General features: G+C 43.9%; 1 protein-coding gene and 1 long non-coding RNA gene across 2 annotated transcripts; one reads left to right on the top strand and one right to left on the bottom strand.

Moving 5' to 3' along the window:
* Positions 1–373: 373 nt before the first annotated feature.
* commd3 (COMM domain containing 3) lies at positions 374–4,939 on the bottom strand. The gene is made up of 8 exons (XM_035619015.2): positions 4,653–4,939; positions 3,542–3,653; positions 2,291–2,354; positions 2,161–2,195; positions 1,296–1,356; positions 1,147–1,203; positions 983–1,036; positions 374–585 (listed from the first exon to the last, which is right to left on the bottom strand). The coding sequence occupies exons 1-8, from the start codon at positions 4,807–4,809 to the stop codon at positions 526–528; spliced, it is 600 nt and encodes a 199-aa protein (XP_035474908.1). The 5' UTR covers positions 4,810–4,939; the 3' UTR covers positions 374–525.
* A 7,974-nt stretch (positions 4,940–12,913) lies between these two features.
* Positions 12,914–16,682, top strand: LOC118291367. Its single transcript, XR_007030292.1, has 3 exons — positions 12,914–12,979; positions 13,090–13,223; positions 16,082–16,682. It is a non-coding gene; the product is annotated as an uncharacterized LOC118291367 (long non-coding RNA).
* Positions 16,683–18,860: the final 2,178 nt, after the last annotated feature.

Raw genomic sequence — 18,860 nt, 5'->3', positions numbered from 1 at the left:
GGAGCTTCCAACTTTCAGTTGAGGAAGGATGGAAGAAGCGGGAGAAAGTCTCAAATTGAGGGGGTGGTATATATTTTTAATAGAGCAAATTAGTCCGCAAAGTCACAGATTTTAAAACACCAGCACCTCGTGAGCCTCCGAAGAAAAAGAAAAAATGCTGGACTGAGCCTCTTGTTGCAGGAAACAAAATACACCGCTGTCACGCAACTATGGCAAAAATTCCTATTCAGGCTGGTGAGTGCTGACAAAACACACGTCTGCTTACTTCACTGGCTCCGTGTTCACACACCTAGTGGGGTTCATTTGTATTTATTTTTCCTTTGCATCAAAAGGACATTTCTTTCAAAGAAAAAAAGAAAACAAGACAAAGACATTGACGTCAAAGCAGAAGATGGATTTTTTTTATTTCATCGCTCTCTTTTTAATTGAAACAAAAAAATGTGGAATGATAACTAGGGTCACTGTCAGTCCTGGGTGTCAGACATCGGTGAGATCCGGCGGAGGGAACAGGACACCGGCATCACATCACATCTGACTGGCTTTCTCCACACTCTTGGCTGCGTCTTTCAACTTCCCCACCAGGTCCTGCAAACAAGTAGTCACTTGTCATATTCAATGTGAATTTTAAACGCAGGCAAAACATGACATATTAATGGAAAAAAAATATAGATTTATTCTATACTCCGAATATCACAATCAATGACACTTCTTTATAGGTCATCTTGAAGCACCGTCGTCACCATAGAAGCAACTTGGACGCAGCAACGTGATCAAAACCAAAGAGTTGTGACTAGTTGTGATGATGCAGCAGTGAAAAATCTTTTATGTTCAGCTCGCAGATATCACGAGGACATTCATAGCACCATGCAGTCCAACAGGTTTTTCTGATAAGGAGGCTGAGTGTGTTTTGCTTGATGCAGATTTTTTTTGTGTGCAACAAAATCCGTTGAAAGAAAAGAGTGAGGTCGTTTCCTCTTTATACCTGCAACTGCTCCATTGTGCACGTGAAGTTGATATCTTCCGAGGATCCTTCATTCTGACCAAAAATAAAAATAAAACAATGATCCTCGTTTAACCCACAGAAACACACGAGACATTCAGGGGCATCCGTGAAAGTGCAGGTATCGTGTGTTTTGAGTGTTATACCTCCGTGTTTAATGACATCAAGTAGAAAGGCTCGTTGACCTTATCGACCTGTCCATTCTGTCGAGAAGAACAGCATTTTAATCTCTCTCTCGCTCTTATTTTTTTCATTTATTTGTCTTTACATAATGAATCAACATCTGGGTGTGTACCTTCACGTGGTACTGCAGACGCCAGGAAACGTCGTTGATCCGAGGTGTTCGCCTCCCTATGCTGCAAGAGACAGACAGAGGACGGTGTCATCTCTGATGAGGTCAGACAGAACAGGAAAGTGTCGCGTTCATATAAAGTTTTAGTGATTTGGCCGCAGTGTCCACAAAAGCCAAACCCCTAAGGATCAAAGTGGTGAAGAAAACGCAGAAATGTAACTGTATATCCAACGTTTTTCTTTGTCTTTTCTTTTTTTGAATAAATTGCCGACGTTATGTGTATAAAAAATAAAATTAAAAAAGTACAAACAAGTAGATCATTTTCCCGGCAGCTGTTTTTTTTCATTCTGCGGACACGCATGGCTCTTTGACAAAGAGCGTTTGTTTGTGCCGCGTCATTACGCAGCGTTCAGACCTGCTCCATGTACCCTGACACGCAAACCCAGAAAGAGCCTCTCTCACACGGGGCTGAGGGCAGCAACTCAATTCCCTTTTGGTCCTTTTCACGATTTCCCCCAACACACTTCTTCAATAACAAAATAATGTCAAAACGTTGCTTTTTATTTATGTTGACCCGCGCGTTTTTAATGGTTATTAGCCCAATAAAATGAAAAAAAGTGGCTACACGTTAAACCTCCCGTTCGTAATCACGAACAAGCGAACTCCTTCAGTTTTTGGAGCTCTGCACTGTTGAAGCTTTAAATTTAAAGCGTCTCACTGGTGTGTGCAGTGTCGCCCCGAGGACATGACCATTGTGAACCCCCCCCCCCCCCCCCCCCCCCCCGCCCCCAGCGTAAATAAATAAATATCAGCCCCACACTAATATCTTTTCACAGACAGCTCCGAGCTCGGAGCCTTTCAAACTTACCTTGCTAATAGACGTCCCAGTTCTTTTTTATGTGTCTGTAAAACAAAAACATGCATCACTTGTGGTTGTGGGACTGCTACATGAATAAAACAAGATTGATTATATAGGCAACATTGTTTGAAATGTATACCTGATATGTGCAATAGAATATTTCTATTCTCTCAGCACTGAAGGTGAGTTCTTCAAGGCTGGAACTGCAGGAAGAAAACACTTAGTTTAGCAGTTGATGTAAAAAAGAAAAAGAAAAGAAAAGCCTGCATTTGTGTCACACTCAAAAACACAGACACAAAATGTACACTGGTCTTGTATTTGCAAAACAAGCATTTTCCCCTTTAAAAATGATTGCAAGGGAAAAAACACACCACACATCAAAGGCAATTTAATATACAGTAACCTGGCTGATTTGTTTTAGTGGAGTTTATAAAAAAGAAACAAACACAGAGGGGGAAGAGCAGGAGTTGGATTCTGTAGCTGTATTGTTTGTTTGGTGATCACACACACACAAGCACGACTACAGTACCTGAGAGTTTATCCTCCCCATACTCAACACACTAACTCTCAAACACTCGAGACGAAAACAAAAAAAAAAGGAAACTGTTGTTTCTCTCTAATTGTCCGTCTCAGCCTGAGATGGACAAGTAGAGAGAAACTCATTCAAACACATTCCAACCCACCCAAAGCAATTTCAAAAGTTGTTTGATAATGTTAATTCGCCCCCTAAACTAACTCCAACTAGCTCCACTGTTTATTTCTGGGAACACTGCTGCTGCTGCTGCTGCTGCTGCATTCGGGACGTCCCATCAGGAACATGCAGGACACACATCAGGAGCACAACAAGAGAAAGGGCTCATTCACTTTCAGCACCAGCACTCCCAGTGAATCACACTGCTTTGCAATAATATTTCTGTTGTTTTTTTTTAGTTTACTTGTAGTTTAAGGCACATTTTCACAAATCGTATTACAATCTTCAGCTGGGTTAACGCTCTCTTTAGGAGACGCAATTAGCAGATGACATTATAGTGTGATATAATATGTGTAATAATATGATTAGACACGTTCGGACAGCATGATTTAGTGCAACATATTTCCCGTCACACTGTTATGTTGATCACAGCCGTCACACCCTTCACAGCCATGACGCACTGACAAACAATGACTAATGAGTCTGTTGTTTGGAATTCATCACGACCGTGCATGTGCAAGTTTGTTAAGGCAACACACACACACACACACACACACACACACACACACACACACACACACACACACACACACACACACACACACACACACACACACACACACACACACACACACACACACACACACACACACACACACACACACGCACGCACGCACGCACGCCTGATGTGTCCTATACCTGATGGTCGACCGGTCTGCGTTGTGTTTGACCGCCTCCAGTATGAAGGTGGCCGCCGCAGTGTGCGTCTGTTTCAGCAGGATCTGGTCGACCTGCTTCAGCTCGGGCTGATCTGAAACCACCACAGAAACACGACCGGTGTGAGCCCGTGTCTGTGTTTGGACACAACAGACGCGTTTGATTGGCATAAATAATTGTGGGCTATAGTTTTTTCTTCTTCTCTCTATTCGATCCGTACTTGGGCTCCACAGATTGACGTGCAGGATGGAAATCAATGATATTTGCATGTGAATGGGCCCCTCAGCTGCATCACCCCGAGGAGGAGGAGGAGGAGGAGGAGGGGGCGGTTCTTTGTTTGTTTGTGTAGTGAACATTTCACTCATCTTTCGGATTATTCTGCCATTCGTGGCGGACAGATTCCTTTATTGTCAACGAAGCTATGCGTAAATATAAAGAGCCGTGATGCTGCAGGACCGATGGACCGGAGCAGCCGTGACGGATTATAGTAGCTGGGGGTCAACTATTGCAAGAGCCGATGATTGAGCTCCCTTCGAGTGTTTCTGTCATATTTGCATAATTCAGACTATATGTAGCCTTCACTGCCCACATCCGAGGACGATCAGTTGCGCGAATCCACAGAGCGGTGGTGCATTCAAAGACCCGCGAAGGGCTCGATCAAAGCGAACGATCGGTTTGTGTATCAGTTTAATAATAATCTCTAACAGGGTCCCTCCGACATGCTGAGGAGACCTGGTGGCAGTCTTTAATGACAAAAGACGTCCAGAGTGGCCGTGTGGTCGTGGGACCGCTGCTGAATGTTAAACAGGCTGCAGGAAGAGAAAACAAACGAACAGCTAAAGTCGCGTTAGCGCAGCTGATCGGTGCCGGTGTGCTGAACACACATCGCCTCACTAACAGGTCCCATTAAAAAAAAAAAAAAAACATCACGGGGAATCCGACGGAGGGCAACTCGACGTGGATGAAAAAAAACACACCGAGGCAGCTCCTCCACACATTCACCCGGAGAGAAACCGGAAGCAGCGGCGGCGGCGGCGGCGGCAGCGGGGACAAAGGCTGCGGCGGAGGAGGAGGAGGAAAGGCGGCAGCTCACCGAGGACTTCGGGGTCGCCCCGAGCGGAGAGCAGGCTCCGGAACGAGACGTCGACCAGCGCCTGGAAGCCGCTCTGGTCGAAGGAGGACGCGTCTGCGAGAGACTGCAGCCCCCGCTGCACAGACTCAGACAACTCCATTTTGCAAACCCAGGACATCAGACCACGTGACAGATCAGCTGATGCGGCTCTCGGGCGGCTGAGAGCACGGGCGGAGACTTGACATGGGGCTGGCGCGAATGACCAGAGATCAGCGGGGACAGGGAGGGAGGACACCCCGGGAGCTCGGGTCCGGTCCACCCCGGGATGTCATCGTTTCGATTGGTCCCATGTTGCGTTACCCTCGATGCCCACAGCGCCAAAAGAGGGTCAAAGGACAAACTCCCAGCCAGTGGCTTCAGGGGCCAAATATATAGGTCATTGAAATGCTGTGCATTGGCTGTTCAGCTACAATTAAAACATATTTATTTAAATTCGCAAATAAATGAATAAATGAGACTGACTTCTATCTGCATCTCACGGAGAAACGCAAATATTCTTCACAGATATGAATCCGCTGATGTCTTACAAACATGTGTAATCCTCATTTGTGCTGTGGTCCTTAAAAAGCCATTAAGTAGATTAATAATCCACACAAGTGTTCACACATTCAGCCATTCATCAGTTACCATACAAGGATATTTGATGGATGTAGTTATTCTCTCTTCTCAATACAGAGCTGAAACCAGGTGAAACCTAAAGTCCCCTGACTCCCCATGTTACTGCAAAGCACATAGTATATGATGAGGTTTATGATTTGCAGAAGGAGGTCTGGCAGAAATTTTTGGTTATCTTATGATCCTAATTTCAAACCAGGGATCATTGATCACAGATTTAAACAATGATCACACAGAGATATCCCAGCAGCAGCACAATAATCAGCCAGGACTTAACCAAATCAGGTCACTGTGAGACTGCAACCTATTAAAGATGTTTTAACAAGGTTTGTTGCTACTGTGCTTTAATGATAAATAACTAGAACTCTGATTAGAAATATCTACAGATGACTGATACGGCATAATGTAACATTCAACAAACAACCACCAGCTCCAGGCTACATGGGAGGAATTCTGCTGGGAAAAAGAGGACAAGAAGTAGATGTGTGGTTAAAAAAACAGAGACCACCAAATAGACACAGAACATATAAGGACAATGCACGTATGGAGTTAGATGACCTGACACCCACAAAAAACCCTGCAACCATGCAGAAATGGTGGGAAGAACACACACTGAGGAACTGGCTGGACATGCCTGAAGAGATAAGTGATGGGGAGAGACTCACACATTGAGAATTGAACAATTGACATTCACTGAGAAAATAGAAAAACCGACTGCCTGTACAAAACCCTTCACATGAAGTTAAATTGTGTACCTCACTGACACGTCGTTGCTCTCAAGCATTGTTCAGGAATAACAAAATTAAATGAACATCTATGTTAAAAAAAAGTTACAGCCAAACTGGAAAATGTAAGGATTTTATTTTTAATGGATGTGGAGTGTGCTAAACACATCATCATCCAGGTGTTTTGTACATTTTCCGTGCACATCCCTCTTGTGACAAGAGAAGACTGCCTCTGTCCTTCTGCACTGTAAGACATAAAAGTTTTGTCTTCAAAGTTTTGCTGCAACAAATCATGGTTTTATATATAGTTTCCAGATGAAACATGTTTACGTTCAACTCTGACATTGTGTTGACATTATTTACAGTCACTGTTTTTCATATAGGCACCTTGAAGAGTTTAAAACAGTGTTGGTGATAACGGATTATTACATTTTTTTGATCTGTGTTCTACAAAATGATGCATTTAAACATTTGTACAATGTGTCTGTGCAAAGTGAAGGCAGCATTTTAAATGATCCTTAACCACAGTGCCTGTTGAAAGCTGTTACAGTTTACCTCAGACCTCGAGCTAACATAAGTTTCAGATGCTCTTTTTTCTCATTAAGTGAGATGAAAGAGTTGAAACCACTTGTTCAACCTGCAGCTAAAACTATGGATTTTCAGGACAGTTGAGGTGTGTGAGGTGGGAGAGCATGTGCAGCTCTTACTGTACATTTGACTTGAGGACATCTCTTCCATGGCTCCAACATTTTACAATGTCACATGCTTTGTCTGTACAGTTTTTTTTTCCTGCTCAAATTATGGCAACGGCCTGGTGCTCGCAGCGAATCGAAACAGTTCAGCTCGGTTGTCATGTTGATGTTATTTTCAACATGTGCCTCTAATTGTTCTTCATGGGCCGAAACCCTCAGCTGAGAGTCAATCATTTTTAGTCTTTTTTATTTCACATAACACCAGGCTAAAACATGTGTAAAGCAGTCAGGGAGTTCCTTTTTTGGTCTTTGAGAGAAAAAACATGACTACATTATTAACTGTATAGTATTATACAATATTCATATGCTTCAGGGGTGCAAACTGCTCTTCAGCGTGTAGAGATAAACTTTTAGAAACATCCTTCGGGTTAAGATAAGACTTTATTGTCAGAATGCTCTTCTCAAATTTGTCTTTGCGTCCCAAGACGTACACTGTTTCACGAAACATAAAAACCAAACAACAAAGCAAATACATACACACACTTATTGCTTCACACATGTATAAATATGTGGCTGCCATGCAATTGATGGTATTTAACATTCAGTGCTCAGACCACACAGGGACACTCAGTGGGACACTGAGGCCCAGACTGAGGAAGGGATGAGTTTAGTCGAGCCTGCCAAACTCTAAATCTTCTGCTTTGATGTGGCAAAACCAAAGATATGATGAGAGGGTTCGGATGTAATTTTACCTAACAGAGACAACTTTTTTTTGTCCAGAAAATGCAGCTTGAAAACTTGACCCAAAGCGCCTGACCCCACAGTCTTTGGGCAGATATGTAGCAAGTCTGTCAACAGAGAGACAACTGCACTGATTCCATACTGCAAACTACTCTGAGTGATATGTTGGAAAAACAACACCAGGCTCATGGGCTCACTGATCCTCCATATAGAAAGAAAATTGATGGATACTCTTTCAGAAAAAAAAGCGAAGAAGAAAGAATAAAAAATAAAACAAGATGTTTAAAAAACTCACGTTTACTTTCCAATGATGCCCCCGTCGCTGCACCTCGCGTCGCTTTCATTCAAATGAATTTTCGGGATGCATCACTTTCCCTCCCAGGTGAGAGGTCCCGTCGTTCATTACTCATCCAGAGACGAGGAGGAGATATCGGAGTGACCTCTGACTCCGCGCTTTGTGCAAAGTCCGTCTCCAGCTCCGGGTCGCGTTGTGACACTGATAGTGAACGTCTCTTATCGCGACATTCACCACCAAGGTTGAGTTTCCAAGGTCTTGTTGTGTGTTACATCATCATCCCCCCCGTGTAAACCTACGTCATATGTCACACTCGATTTGTAACCGACTGTTTCCCACTCACACCCCGATGCCTCGATATTATTGGCCATATATATAAACAGTGGTGGCATGTATTGACACGTGCAGCCTCTTCATCAGAGGGTCGTCTGAGTCCTTCAAAATAAAACTCCAGATATAAATAGGATTTAAAACAATACAACCACTCCAATGAACACTTTCCCATTTATAGTAACCATCCCGATTCAAACAGCTTCAGGTCAGCGTTTATATTTAATATTGCTTCTTTGACTATTTAAAGATCCAAGCGCATATTTTTTTCTGTTGTCTGACTTCAAATAATTCTGCTGATTCTGTATCAACTCTGCCACAGATCTTACACCCCCCAAACTGTTTCTTTTCTTTTAACCCTTGTTAGAAAAAGAAAAAAAAATCAGATATATTATTTGCCATAATTATTATTTGCCCAACTGTGACAGTGGTCTCTTGGAGTCCTTTGGAAACTATATCTAACTACCAAAAGTGTGAATCTAAAATCACAACCTCTAACCTTCACACCTTGAGACCAAAAGACAAACAGGGCATATGAAATTGAAAAGAAAAGAAAAAACGACAAACTTCTGCTACAAAAGTTTTATTGCTGCATCTCTACTAAAATACAGTGTATGTTCCATTTGACCTCATTCTGATTTTAGTCCTCGGTTGTGTGAAGGTGAATATGCAGCAGGAGGATCTCTTTGTTCCCTACATGCGCTGACAGTGACACTGTGGAGCATCCCCTTTAAGAAGAGCTGCGGAAATATGACCTTGATAAATGTGAGGCAATTGTCAGCGACGAGGGATAACATGTTCAATTCAAGCAACGTGTTGGAGAGAGAAAGTTCTGATTGCTTTATTTGTTCCAATGGCTTGACGATCTATTTATTGTAATGAGGGTTCAAAAAAGAAGTGGATATGTTTTTATCTCCATAATAATGATGATGAATATATATACTTATATTGTCTGGCTTTCTAATTGGAGTGAAGGTTTTATAAATAAAGCTGCCAGTTTATGTTGATTCACATCTGGGTTTTGTGGCTCGTTTTATTTTTTATTTTTTTTCCTCTCCTCTCACAGCTGAAGGTGACGGGAGTTGTTTGGTCATTTCAGTGCGGATGGATTCGAGTTCAGCACGAGGGGACCAACAAAGTTCACGCGTAAACCTCCACCTGGAAATGGAATGAGCTCACATCGGCCGGGTGTTATTTGTCTGCATTGTTGCAGCCTTGGTAAATTATAACTTTGGGATGATTCGCCAGCTGCACGCACCTTCACCTTCTCATGCCATTAACGCTGTACACTGTACACTGTACTGTACATACCGTGGAAACACAAGCATCACTGCAGAGAGCTGAGCTCCTGGTTCAGTCGGTACAAGTTGCCTATTACAACACGTGGTTACAGTAAAACTGAAATATTGGTTAAATGATCTACCAATACAACTTACACGAGCTGGTGCACACGTCATTAAGGTCATGGTGCAATGTGATTCTCAGTCCCCAAATTTTTAATTTTATTCTTTTTGTCTGCCTGATTCAAGACCCTCGAAGAAGAAAAGAAAACTTACATGCACTTCTGTTAAGGCTGTTTTCATAAATCTTTCAACAGTGTCTTTTCAGACTTTCTCCTACACATGCATGTTACATCAGCAGATCTCATAATGGTTAAACCGGTGATTTCCAGGTTCATTAATCGTGTTTCACTTGCTTTAAAAAAAAAATCCTGGGGCTGAAAAAAATTAAGGAAAACTGTGAAGCCCACATTTTTTTTCTTCATCCGTTCAATATGAATGTCTCAGCCATGATCACATGTGCTCAGTGAGAGTATTGTACTGTATGATATTAACCTAAGTCTGGTCCATAGTGACTCCTGTTGCCGATCTGAGTGATTTTACAAAATATCTACGTTAATCTCGATCAGATCACTCCAACCATAAACGTATTCAGTCTCATCACATCGGCCAAAACTTGATGTTCAAGCAAGAGAGACAAACCTCATCAAAAAAAAAGAAAGAAAACAAAGAAAAAATATATATAAATCTGTTGTGGACAGATTTACACCTGCCAATAGTTAATCTTTACCTGACACATTCAGCCATTGCCTGAACCGTTTATCAAAAATAGATGCAACATGGCCAAATGCTTCCCACCTTGTGCATTTGTCCCTGTTTGCTATATGTTGTGCTTGATCTATTTTCCATTTTGTTTGCTCTAAACATCCAGAAATGTTTTTTTGAGGGGGGGGGGGGGGCTTTCATTAAACCTTAATTAATCATGGAAATGCGTGAAAACCGCAACTCCCAAGCAACCGCGGCTGCGGGGTCAGGACCCCGCTGTTACAATGAGGCCCCCCAGGAGAAAAGAAATCACTTCATTCAACCGTGATTCATATCTGCCCCGTTCGGTTTGAAACGTTCAACTAATTGCAAACTCAGGTGGGAACTCCATTTTTGCATTTTCCCAATAAACAAAGAGTGCATGTTTAACCCTTTGATCACGTGCTGGAATAGATCATAATAAACACTGGAAGTATAATTACGCGCAGACTACATCTGATCCGGTTGGAGAGTTCATGTATGAGACACAAACTGCGGGCTCGGATTTGTGGAGAGGTAATTTTTTAGGCAGCTGTGGGGCAGGAGGAGAGAACATGCTCGCAGGGGAAAAAACAACAGCTCCGAGGCAGAAGTGTCCACGAGTGTGTGCGTGTGCGTCGAGAGAGAGAGGAAGAGAGTCAGATTTTATTTTTGCAGAGTGATTCTGCCCCCTGTAGGGTGGGAAAAAACATGCCCTTCCCCTCCTCTGAATGCATGTCTGTTGATTTTTATAACGTTTAAATTATTTATTATTCTAACTAACTCACTGATCATCATGTTCACTGACGCATCTTTTGCTTGTGTGTGTAATATATATATATTTGTATTTTTATAAGATGACTTGCTCCTCTCGTCTGCACAAATCACACGTTATGGAATATTTAAAAAAAATGAATAAAAACCAAATCTATAGATTGAAGCTTGGTGCGGATGAACTGAAACGTGCAAAAAAAAAAAAAAAAAAGATATGATTGATTCATCCCATTCGCAGACGCCGAGCAGAGGGGACGCCCTGCAGAATTACGCACGGGCTCTTATAGAATGTATAATTAAAGTGGCTCATTAAGTGGGTTATATACAGAGCTAATTCAATTATTGTCCCGCGGAGCCTATGTCCTCCCTCCTTATTGGATCATTTGGAGTCGTTCAGCAATGGGTGGCGAAAAGAAGAGAAATTAGATGGAAGCCCGGCTGGTGACAGTATATATGATCATCTCGACCCCCCCCCCCCCCCCCCCCCCCCCCCCCTCTCCCTCGTCCCTAAAGGTCAGCCTGGGGTCAGTGTCTTGCTCAAGGACACTTCATCAGGGGCGCGCGGGTGTGTTACTGCAACTGCGTGTCAACAGCCTGGATCCAAAATGGCAGCATACAGCTTCACTTGTGGCTGCGTCATGGATGCGTCTGTTCGAACGTCGCGAAGTTTATAAGATGTTTTTTTTATTTGAGACGGCAGATGATGGTGGTGATTCACGGAGGTCGGGGCTAACAAAGAGCAGTCGCGCGCCCGCAGTCACGCGCGCCTCCGCGGCCGCTGGGTGGCAGTGGTGTGGTTCCTCTCTCTCTCTCATAGGACGGAATCAATGGAGGGGAACAAAGACAGGAGGGAAAGAGAGAGAGAGAAGGGGAGGCTGTGTGTGTGTGTGTGTGTGTGTGTGTGTGTGTGGTTTAAAGGGGGGGTATGTGCAGAAAAGGTGTGTGTGTGTGGGGGGGGGGGGGGGTCTCCCTTGTGACAGGACATAAGGACATATATGGAAATTTGAATGCCTTACATTCACCTCTACTGGAGCCACAGCTCCACTGCACCGTCACCACCGTCACCCGCAACGATGACCGAGGGGCTGCGTCATTGGGTCGAGGCAGGACCCCCAAAAAGTGACTGATGTGTTGGTGATCAGAACAAAAAAATCTATCATCTATAGCCGAAAAAAGTAGCGTGGTTGGCCATCTACAGCTGTGTGTGTGTGTGTGTGCGCGCGTGTGCGTTTGGACCCCTCATTCTCTAACAATAAAAGCTCTCTGTTGGGCTTCAGTATAATTGCAATTACAGTCCTTTACGCCTGTCTATGTGCCTGTCTGTGTGTGTGTGTCTGTCTGTCTGCCACTGTGTGGCGGAGGGATATATTAAATGCAAATATCACCTGACTTGAGGGCTCATAATCTCTGTCACCCTGACACCTTTTCAAAAGTGCAGCGCCATGGCTGCATATATTAAAAATATATCAAAATGATACGTTCTTATATTCTAACAGGCTAATCTGCTAATAAAGATACAACACACAAGGTCCATATTAAAATAAAAACAATCTAATGTATTTAAAATATTCCAAAATATTAAAAAAACGTGTATTAAAGTAACCCAAATTATTATCATTATTATTACTATTATTATTATTATTATTGTTATTATTATTATTATTATTATTATTATTATCATTATCATTATTATTACAGAGGCAGAAATTACTCAGCTGATGGTTGAACGTTTTTTTCTTATATAATAAAGTATATCGTAGTGTCAGTATCCTTTATAATCTTAATTATATTGGCTTAAATGCCAAACCGTGTCCATACGATCATATATTTGAAATTGTATTTTAACATCGCACGCGGCACTTAATTTTCCGGGATGTCGTAAAGCGACAGAGCCGGTGTTTCCCTCGGCGCGCGGGGGGCAGCTGTTCCTCCTCCCGCCTGCCGGTGAAAAGCAGCTTCCTGCCGGGGCTGCTGCCGCCCCCCCCCGCCCCCCCTCCCCCGCTCCCTCCGCTCCGTGCTCGGCTCGTCGGCGCCTGCGAACCGAGGACAACGGGTAAGTGGTGCAAAGTAGTTCAGCGATTATACATCGCTCTTCATTTTCTTGTCGTTTTTTTCTTCTTTTTTTCAAACCAATGACACAGGACTGTCGTCGCTTATTTCCAGACCCACTCCCTCACGGTGGACCCGCCATGTTCCTGCCAGTGAGTGAGGAGGACGGGGCGGCAGCAGCAGCCAGTGGGCGTCTTTTTGACACTTCCAACATATAGCTCTGCACTGCTGCCCTTGTGGCTATTCATGTAAACCTTTTCTTTTTCATTCAACTATGTGCCACAGTGGATATTAACTCCAAAACAGACCGAGCAGCGGTCGTTGCACCGTTGTAAACACTTAAAAACGGAATCCCTGTTGTTTTCCCCGCTGCAGCTGGATTGGAAGTCGTATAGGTTTTCAGACAAGGGTTTATATACTCTGTGTGTGTGTGTGTGTGTGTGTGTGTGTGTGTGTGTGCGTGTGCGTGTGTGTGTGTGTTGTGGCTGAGCGGTTAACTCGGGACCGATCAAAGTGAAGCTGTAAGTGAGTAATTGAACTTTGTGGCTAGAAAGGTTGTAGCCTCCAAAGGCTGACATGGAAAAGTCTGTGGGCTCCCCCCATGTAGTGTTCACATCCCACAAGTTGACTGTTTGTTTCCTCCTCTGTGTGTGTGTGCGTGTGTGTGTGTGTGTGTGCAAGGGGGGTGGGACCCTAAATCTATTTACACAGCCACATTGCAGGGACTGGTCCTCCTTGGGACAAAAATCATTACATTTCAAGGTCAAGGGTCAGGATTAGGCAAATAGTAGTTGTGGTTAAGGTTCCATAACTTTCCAGGAAATTAATGTAAGTCAATGTATTGTGCTCTAAGGGGTTGTATGTGTGTGTGTGTGTGTGTGTGTGTGTGTGTGTTTGTGTAGACATATAAAAAATATATCCCCTATAATATATAATAACCAATAATGATATTCCTCTATTTTTCCTGCTTTGCTCACAGTTCACTCCCTTTTGGCCGATTGTGTCCGCTCCAGGAGGAAGGAAGAAATGGAAAAAAAGTACAGTTGTTACACGAGAAAATGTAATTGTTTTCTTCGAGCACAGTTCAGCCGCAGTCCATGGGAAAACATAGACATTATAGAGTCAAGGCCGGTCTGGGCGCTGCGGCAGGAGTCTAAATGATAACAGCTGCGCATAAAGGGGGTCACTGTGATTATGAATATGACGCTGGTGTGAAAAACACCTGTGAAAGGATTTGTATTGAATCAGTGTTGAGACGCTTGTTGTTTCCTGAATTTAGAAAAAACAAACATATATGAAAATCATCTAACAGAGCATTTTTAGAATTGGCTGAAATTTAAGAGGTTATACCAACCAACATGTTCTTTAAAACCTCTGCATGTCCAAAACATCAGCTTCTTATCCTGCAAACTATATTTCCCCACCTGAATTGAGCCATAGATACTGAAATATACCTTGCCAAGCTTGTGATTTGTTATGCTGAATGAATAAATGATAACAGTAATTTAATTTATGTTACAATTAAAATAAAACACAAATGCTATGCAGGCACACAGGCAGACACAGAGGCAGGCAGGCGTCCACTGCCCTCCAAATTAAAATGCTTTATAATCAGGCAGGGTGAAGGACGACCCCGGGGCTTCTCGGTTTCCTCATGCAGGGGGGGTCTTAGCCGAGGATCAACTTTCACGCAAGCACTCCCAGAGAAGGATGTTTCTTTGTTCCATCAAGAGCAGTCCGCACAGCTTCTCTCTGCCGTCCGTCTCCGACAAGTGAAATGAGGAAATGTGATTATGAAAGATTACTACAGGATCCTTTACACACACATCACATGCTGCAGAGACGCACAAGGCCACTCACGCTGTGAGGGGAAAAAAACACCCAACAACAAGTGATTATGAACATAATTTCTACAGTTGAGGTGTAGATTGACCGCCAAGTCACATTGGGATATGTACACCACAAAATGAATAGATAATATTTACTGTTCGGTTTCTGAGTGAATGGAAGATGCTTGCGCGTATAAGCAGCACAGATGCACAGATTTGTTGAAAAAATTGTGGCTGATGTGCTCTGGGAGAGGCCGCCGCTGGTTTGTGTGGAATGAATACAATGTTGGACACAAAAGGAGCACGGAAGAAAGAAAAGTGTCAATCTCCACCTGACTCAGAGCCCATTATAGGGTGAGAGAGGAGACGAGATGTGTGTGTGTGTGTGTGTGTGTGTGTGTGTTTGTGAGAGTGGGAAGAGGCAGAGAGAGAGAGAGAGGGGGCGGAGGGGCCGGGTGGGGGGGGGGCATCCAGAGGTGTATAAAGCGCATGCATCCATTCACTGTCATGATTAGCAGCCCCTCTCAGCAGCCGGAGCTGGCCTCCAATCAGACTGAATTATTCGGCAGTGAATCGACGGCCAGGCAGTTGACCAATGACTGTTTCCCTCACGCGGAAACAAACACAGACGCCGAGCCGGTCTGATTTCATTTCCTACCCTCTCTGTCACTCCTCTCATTGATTGGCTCCTGTGCTTTCAACTACAACCCCTCTCTTATCAATCCCACCCGCCCTTTATTTCCATTTGCTGTTCCTCCTTTGTCCACCTCATCCAGCTTGGCCTTTTATGTGTGTGTGAGTGTGTGTGTGTGTGTGTGTGCTCATAGCTGAGCAGTGATGAAATCTGGGGGGTCCCTGTGGCAACAGGCGATCTGTGTGCACGCATGTATGAATGTGCATGAGCACGAGTGTGCATGTGTGGGCCTGTAGTTTGCAGGGCAGGGCAGTGCAAGCAGCAGTCTGATCCATACTAATGTTCATTGATAGGAAAATCAATGGTGCATTGATCCGAGCCTTGGCTCCGAGAGGGGGGGTGGAGGGGGTGGGAGAGCCACGTAAAGAAGGGGAGGATGAAAAGCAGAGGAAGGAAAGGATTAGGCATATGAGGATAAGGGGGAAAGAAATGGCATGAATCCCACTGCAGGCCCTCGGTGCGTCTGCAGACGACGGAGACGAGGCCGGAGCCCCCGCTGGCTGCGGTTGGGGGGTGGGTAACTATATGTGTGAACAACCTGTCGTGGCCCTAACTATTCTCTTTTTCTCTCCGTGTCTCGCAGAACTGCTCTTGAGAGTGGATGAACAAGCCTCAAATGGAACCTGAGAAGAAAAAAAAAGGGGAGGAGAGGAGGAGGGAGAAAATCAATTTTCCCAGACAGAGCCAGGCTGGTCTAATGGATGTCTAAAAAGAGGAGGAGGAGGAGGAGAGGACATATTTTCCTCTGATTACCTCCTGTAGCCTGCCTGGCAAACCTTCAAAGCTAGCATCACTACGACGGCCTCGCTCATCTGACCTTTTCGGAGAAGGTATGGAGCTTTCACTCGGCCGCAATCATGCTTTGAGCTGGACACACACAAAAAAAAGAAAAAGAAAAAAAAGAGACTGCTAAATGACTGATTGCAAGGAAATTGCGAGCAAACAAAGTGACCTGATAGACTTTGGACTTAAAGTGAAACTTGTCATCTTAAGTAGAAATGCTCATTTTATTCCCCCCCCCCCCTCTTTACTTTGAATTCCCCACAATGGCAGCACATTTTAAAGGCACATCTAAGCTAATTTCTTCTTTTTCAATCTCCATCCCTGGGTATTATAGAAGTTATGTAACCCGCTGTTACAGCTCTGCAGAGAGAAAATGAGCTGGATTAAATGGATAAAGGTTTCCATTTGGCTAAGATGAATCATTTATGAAGTATAAAGGAAGGAAATTTGTCATTAGTGTCTCTGCCAAATGAAGGGAGATATCTAGAGTACCCCTGTTTGATGTCATACGACAAGGTCACTATGTTCAATTTCCTGCTCCAGACTTCATCATTTTGAATTCGGTCATTTGGACATTCAGTAATACATAAAGAAGATGCAGGGCACTTACTTGTTCCAGTTCTAGCTGAGCGAATTTGGAAATTGTGTTTACGGCCCTCGTCGTAAAGTAAAACTTCCATTGTCACTCCGGAGAAACTTTTGAGATACTGCGTTTAAAACTTATGATAAGCAGACGGAGGGGAATTTGTTCGAGTTCGTGCATGTATGGCAACGGGTTGTGTGGTCAACCGGCTGTTTTCCCACAAAAAAATGTTGCCATCTGAAGTCAGAGTGGGAAGGCTGCAGAAAGGAAAAGTACCCCAAAAAAAATCAAAGGTGATCAAAAAGGGGACAGAATTGACTCCAGTACCACAAAACCCTTCCAACCACTCACTCTACATCCGCTTCTGTCGCTCTCCGATGTTTCCGTTTAACTCGTGAACATTCGCCAAACGATTAAACAACATTACGACAAACCTTTCCCTTTTCCTTTGAAACACTCACTAGCTGCAGGAATACAGTGGTGCTCTCTTGGGGGAAAGGGAAAAACTCAGGGGGGTTTCAAAAGCTATTAACTGTTGCTGAAGGAGAGCCTGTGTCTGTCTGTCTGTGTACTGTCTGTTACTGTTTTTCTGTCACTCCCTCTCTTTGTGTTTTCCTGTCTCTCGGCCCGTGAGGTGAAAGTGGCTTCCATGGTAACGGCACACTCTGTTTATGCCGCGATGTCTCACTTCATCACAAGCTGTTGATGGCTTTGATTTGCATGCGTGTCGGCCTCCCCCCAAATTTCTGCAAAATGCCCCCTAAAACACACACACACACACACACACACACACACACACATACACAAGCCCTTTTTACGCAGTCTGTTCAGGGCGGGAATGTTGAATGTTATGCCTTCATCCTGTTCACTGTATGAAAGGTATGAACACAGAACATGTGTGTGTGTGTGGGGGGGGGGGCCATGTTGTTTCACCTTTAACCTGGCTGTGGAACAGGATGACCCAGCATGGCGGGACGGACTCCAGAGCTTTTGTGTCTGCGTCACAACTCAAAGTCTTAGCGACGATTTGCCGGCTTTGTTTGCGTCAGTGTAAACAAGCAAAGACGGCATATACTGTATATATAATCGATATAATCGGGTTTGAAAGTATAATCCACAGACATCTGACAGATGACACATTCCACCATAAATTAAGTTCTGGGGAAAAAATTAAATCGGAAAAAGCTTTGATTTTCTGATTTTCGCCTTTAAAGGCACATCTCTCATTATGTATAAGGTAAAACCAAGCTGTGGTCTATAAAAAGTAGTTGTGTGTGGCATCCTAATCACTGCTTAAATGAAAAAATATAAGATCACCTCCGCTCCCATAAAAAAACAAACAAAACACACTGCCATGCTCCAAAAACTCCCAACCACCAACTACCATATGGGGTTTACCTTTCCAAACCCTCAAACAAAACCATAAAGAGGAAATTGGCACTTTAGCTGTTAAGATAAAAATAATGTAAATTTAATCATACTCATTTCCTCATCCTGCGAGCCGATCCTGTACACTTAACCACTCAAATTAGCAGCAGAAACAATGATTATGACTTCTTTTCACCAAAACCAGTCGCCCCCAATTAGTGGTGTAGGGGAGGGAGCGGAGGGTATGGTGGATATGGGAGGGGGGGGCGGGATGCGGAGGATGGAGGGCCCTGGCGAGCCGGACCCCCTGCAGGGCAGAAAGGGGGGGAAATGGATTCCATACCAGGAAATCCATTAGGGCAGGGAGCGGCGTCGAGCTGAACACGGAACGGCCATCTAGTTTTTAAAAAATTCCTCATTAGGTGTAATTTCTAAATTACTATCAGCGTGGGCAGAATGAGAAGACGAGGATCTGACCAACTCATCAGGATAATCAGGCTAATCGCATGATTCGTCGTGAGTGTGTCGAAGCGGCAGAGATGAAAACCAAAGAGAGCAGAGGATGGAGGGTGAATGTTAATGCTGCAGCTGCGGCTGGACACCAGCTTTTGGATGTTTTTCCTGTTTT

Source organism: Scophthalmus maximus, chromosome 21 (genome assembly GCF_022379125.1).
Source record: "Scophthalmus maximus strain ysfricsl-2021 chromosome 21, ASM2237912v1, whole genome shotgun sequence".
NCBI classification, from domain to species: domain Eukaryota; kingdom Metazoa; phylum Chordata; class Actinopteri; order Pleuronectiformes; family Scophthalmidae; genus Scophthalmus; species Scophthalmus maximus.
The sequence above is the reverse complement of the archived record's forward strand: the minus strand, read 5'-3'. Positions and strand labels throughout refer to the sequence as shown.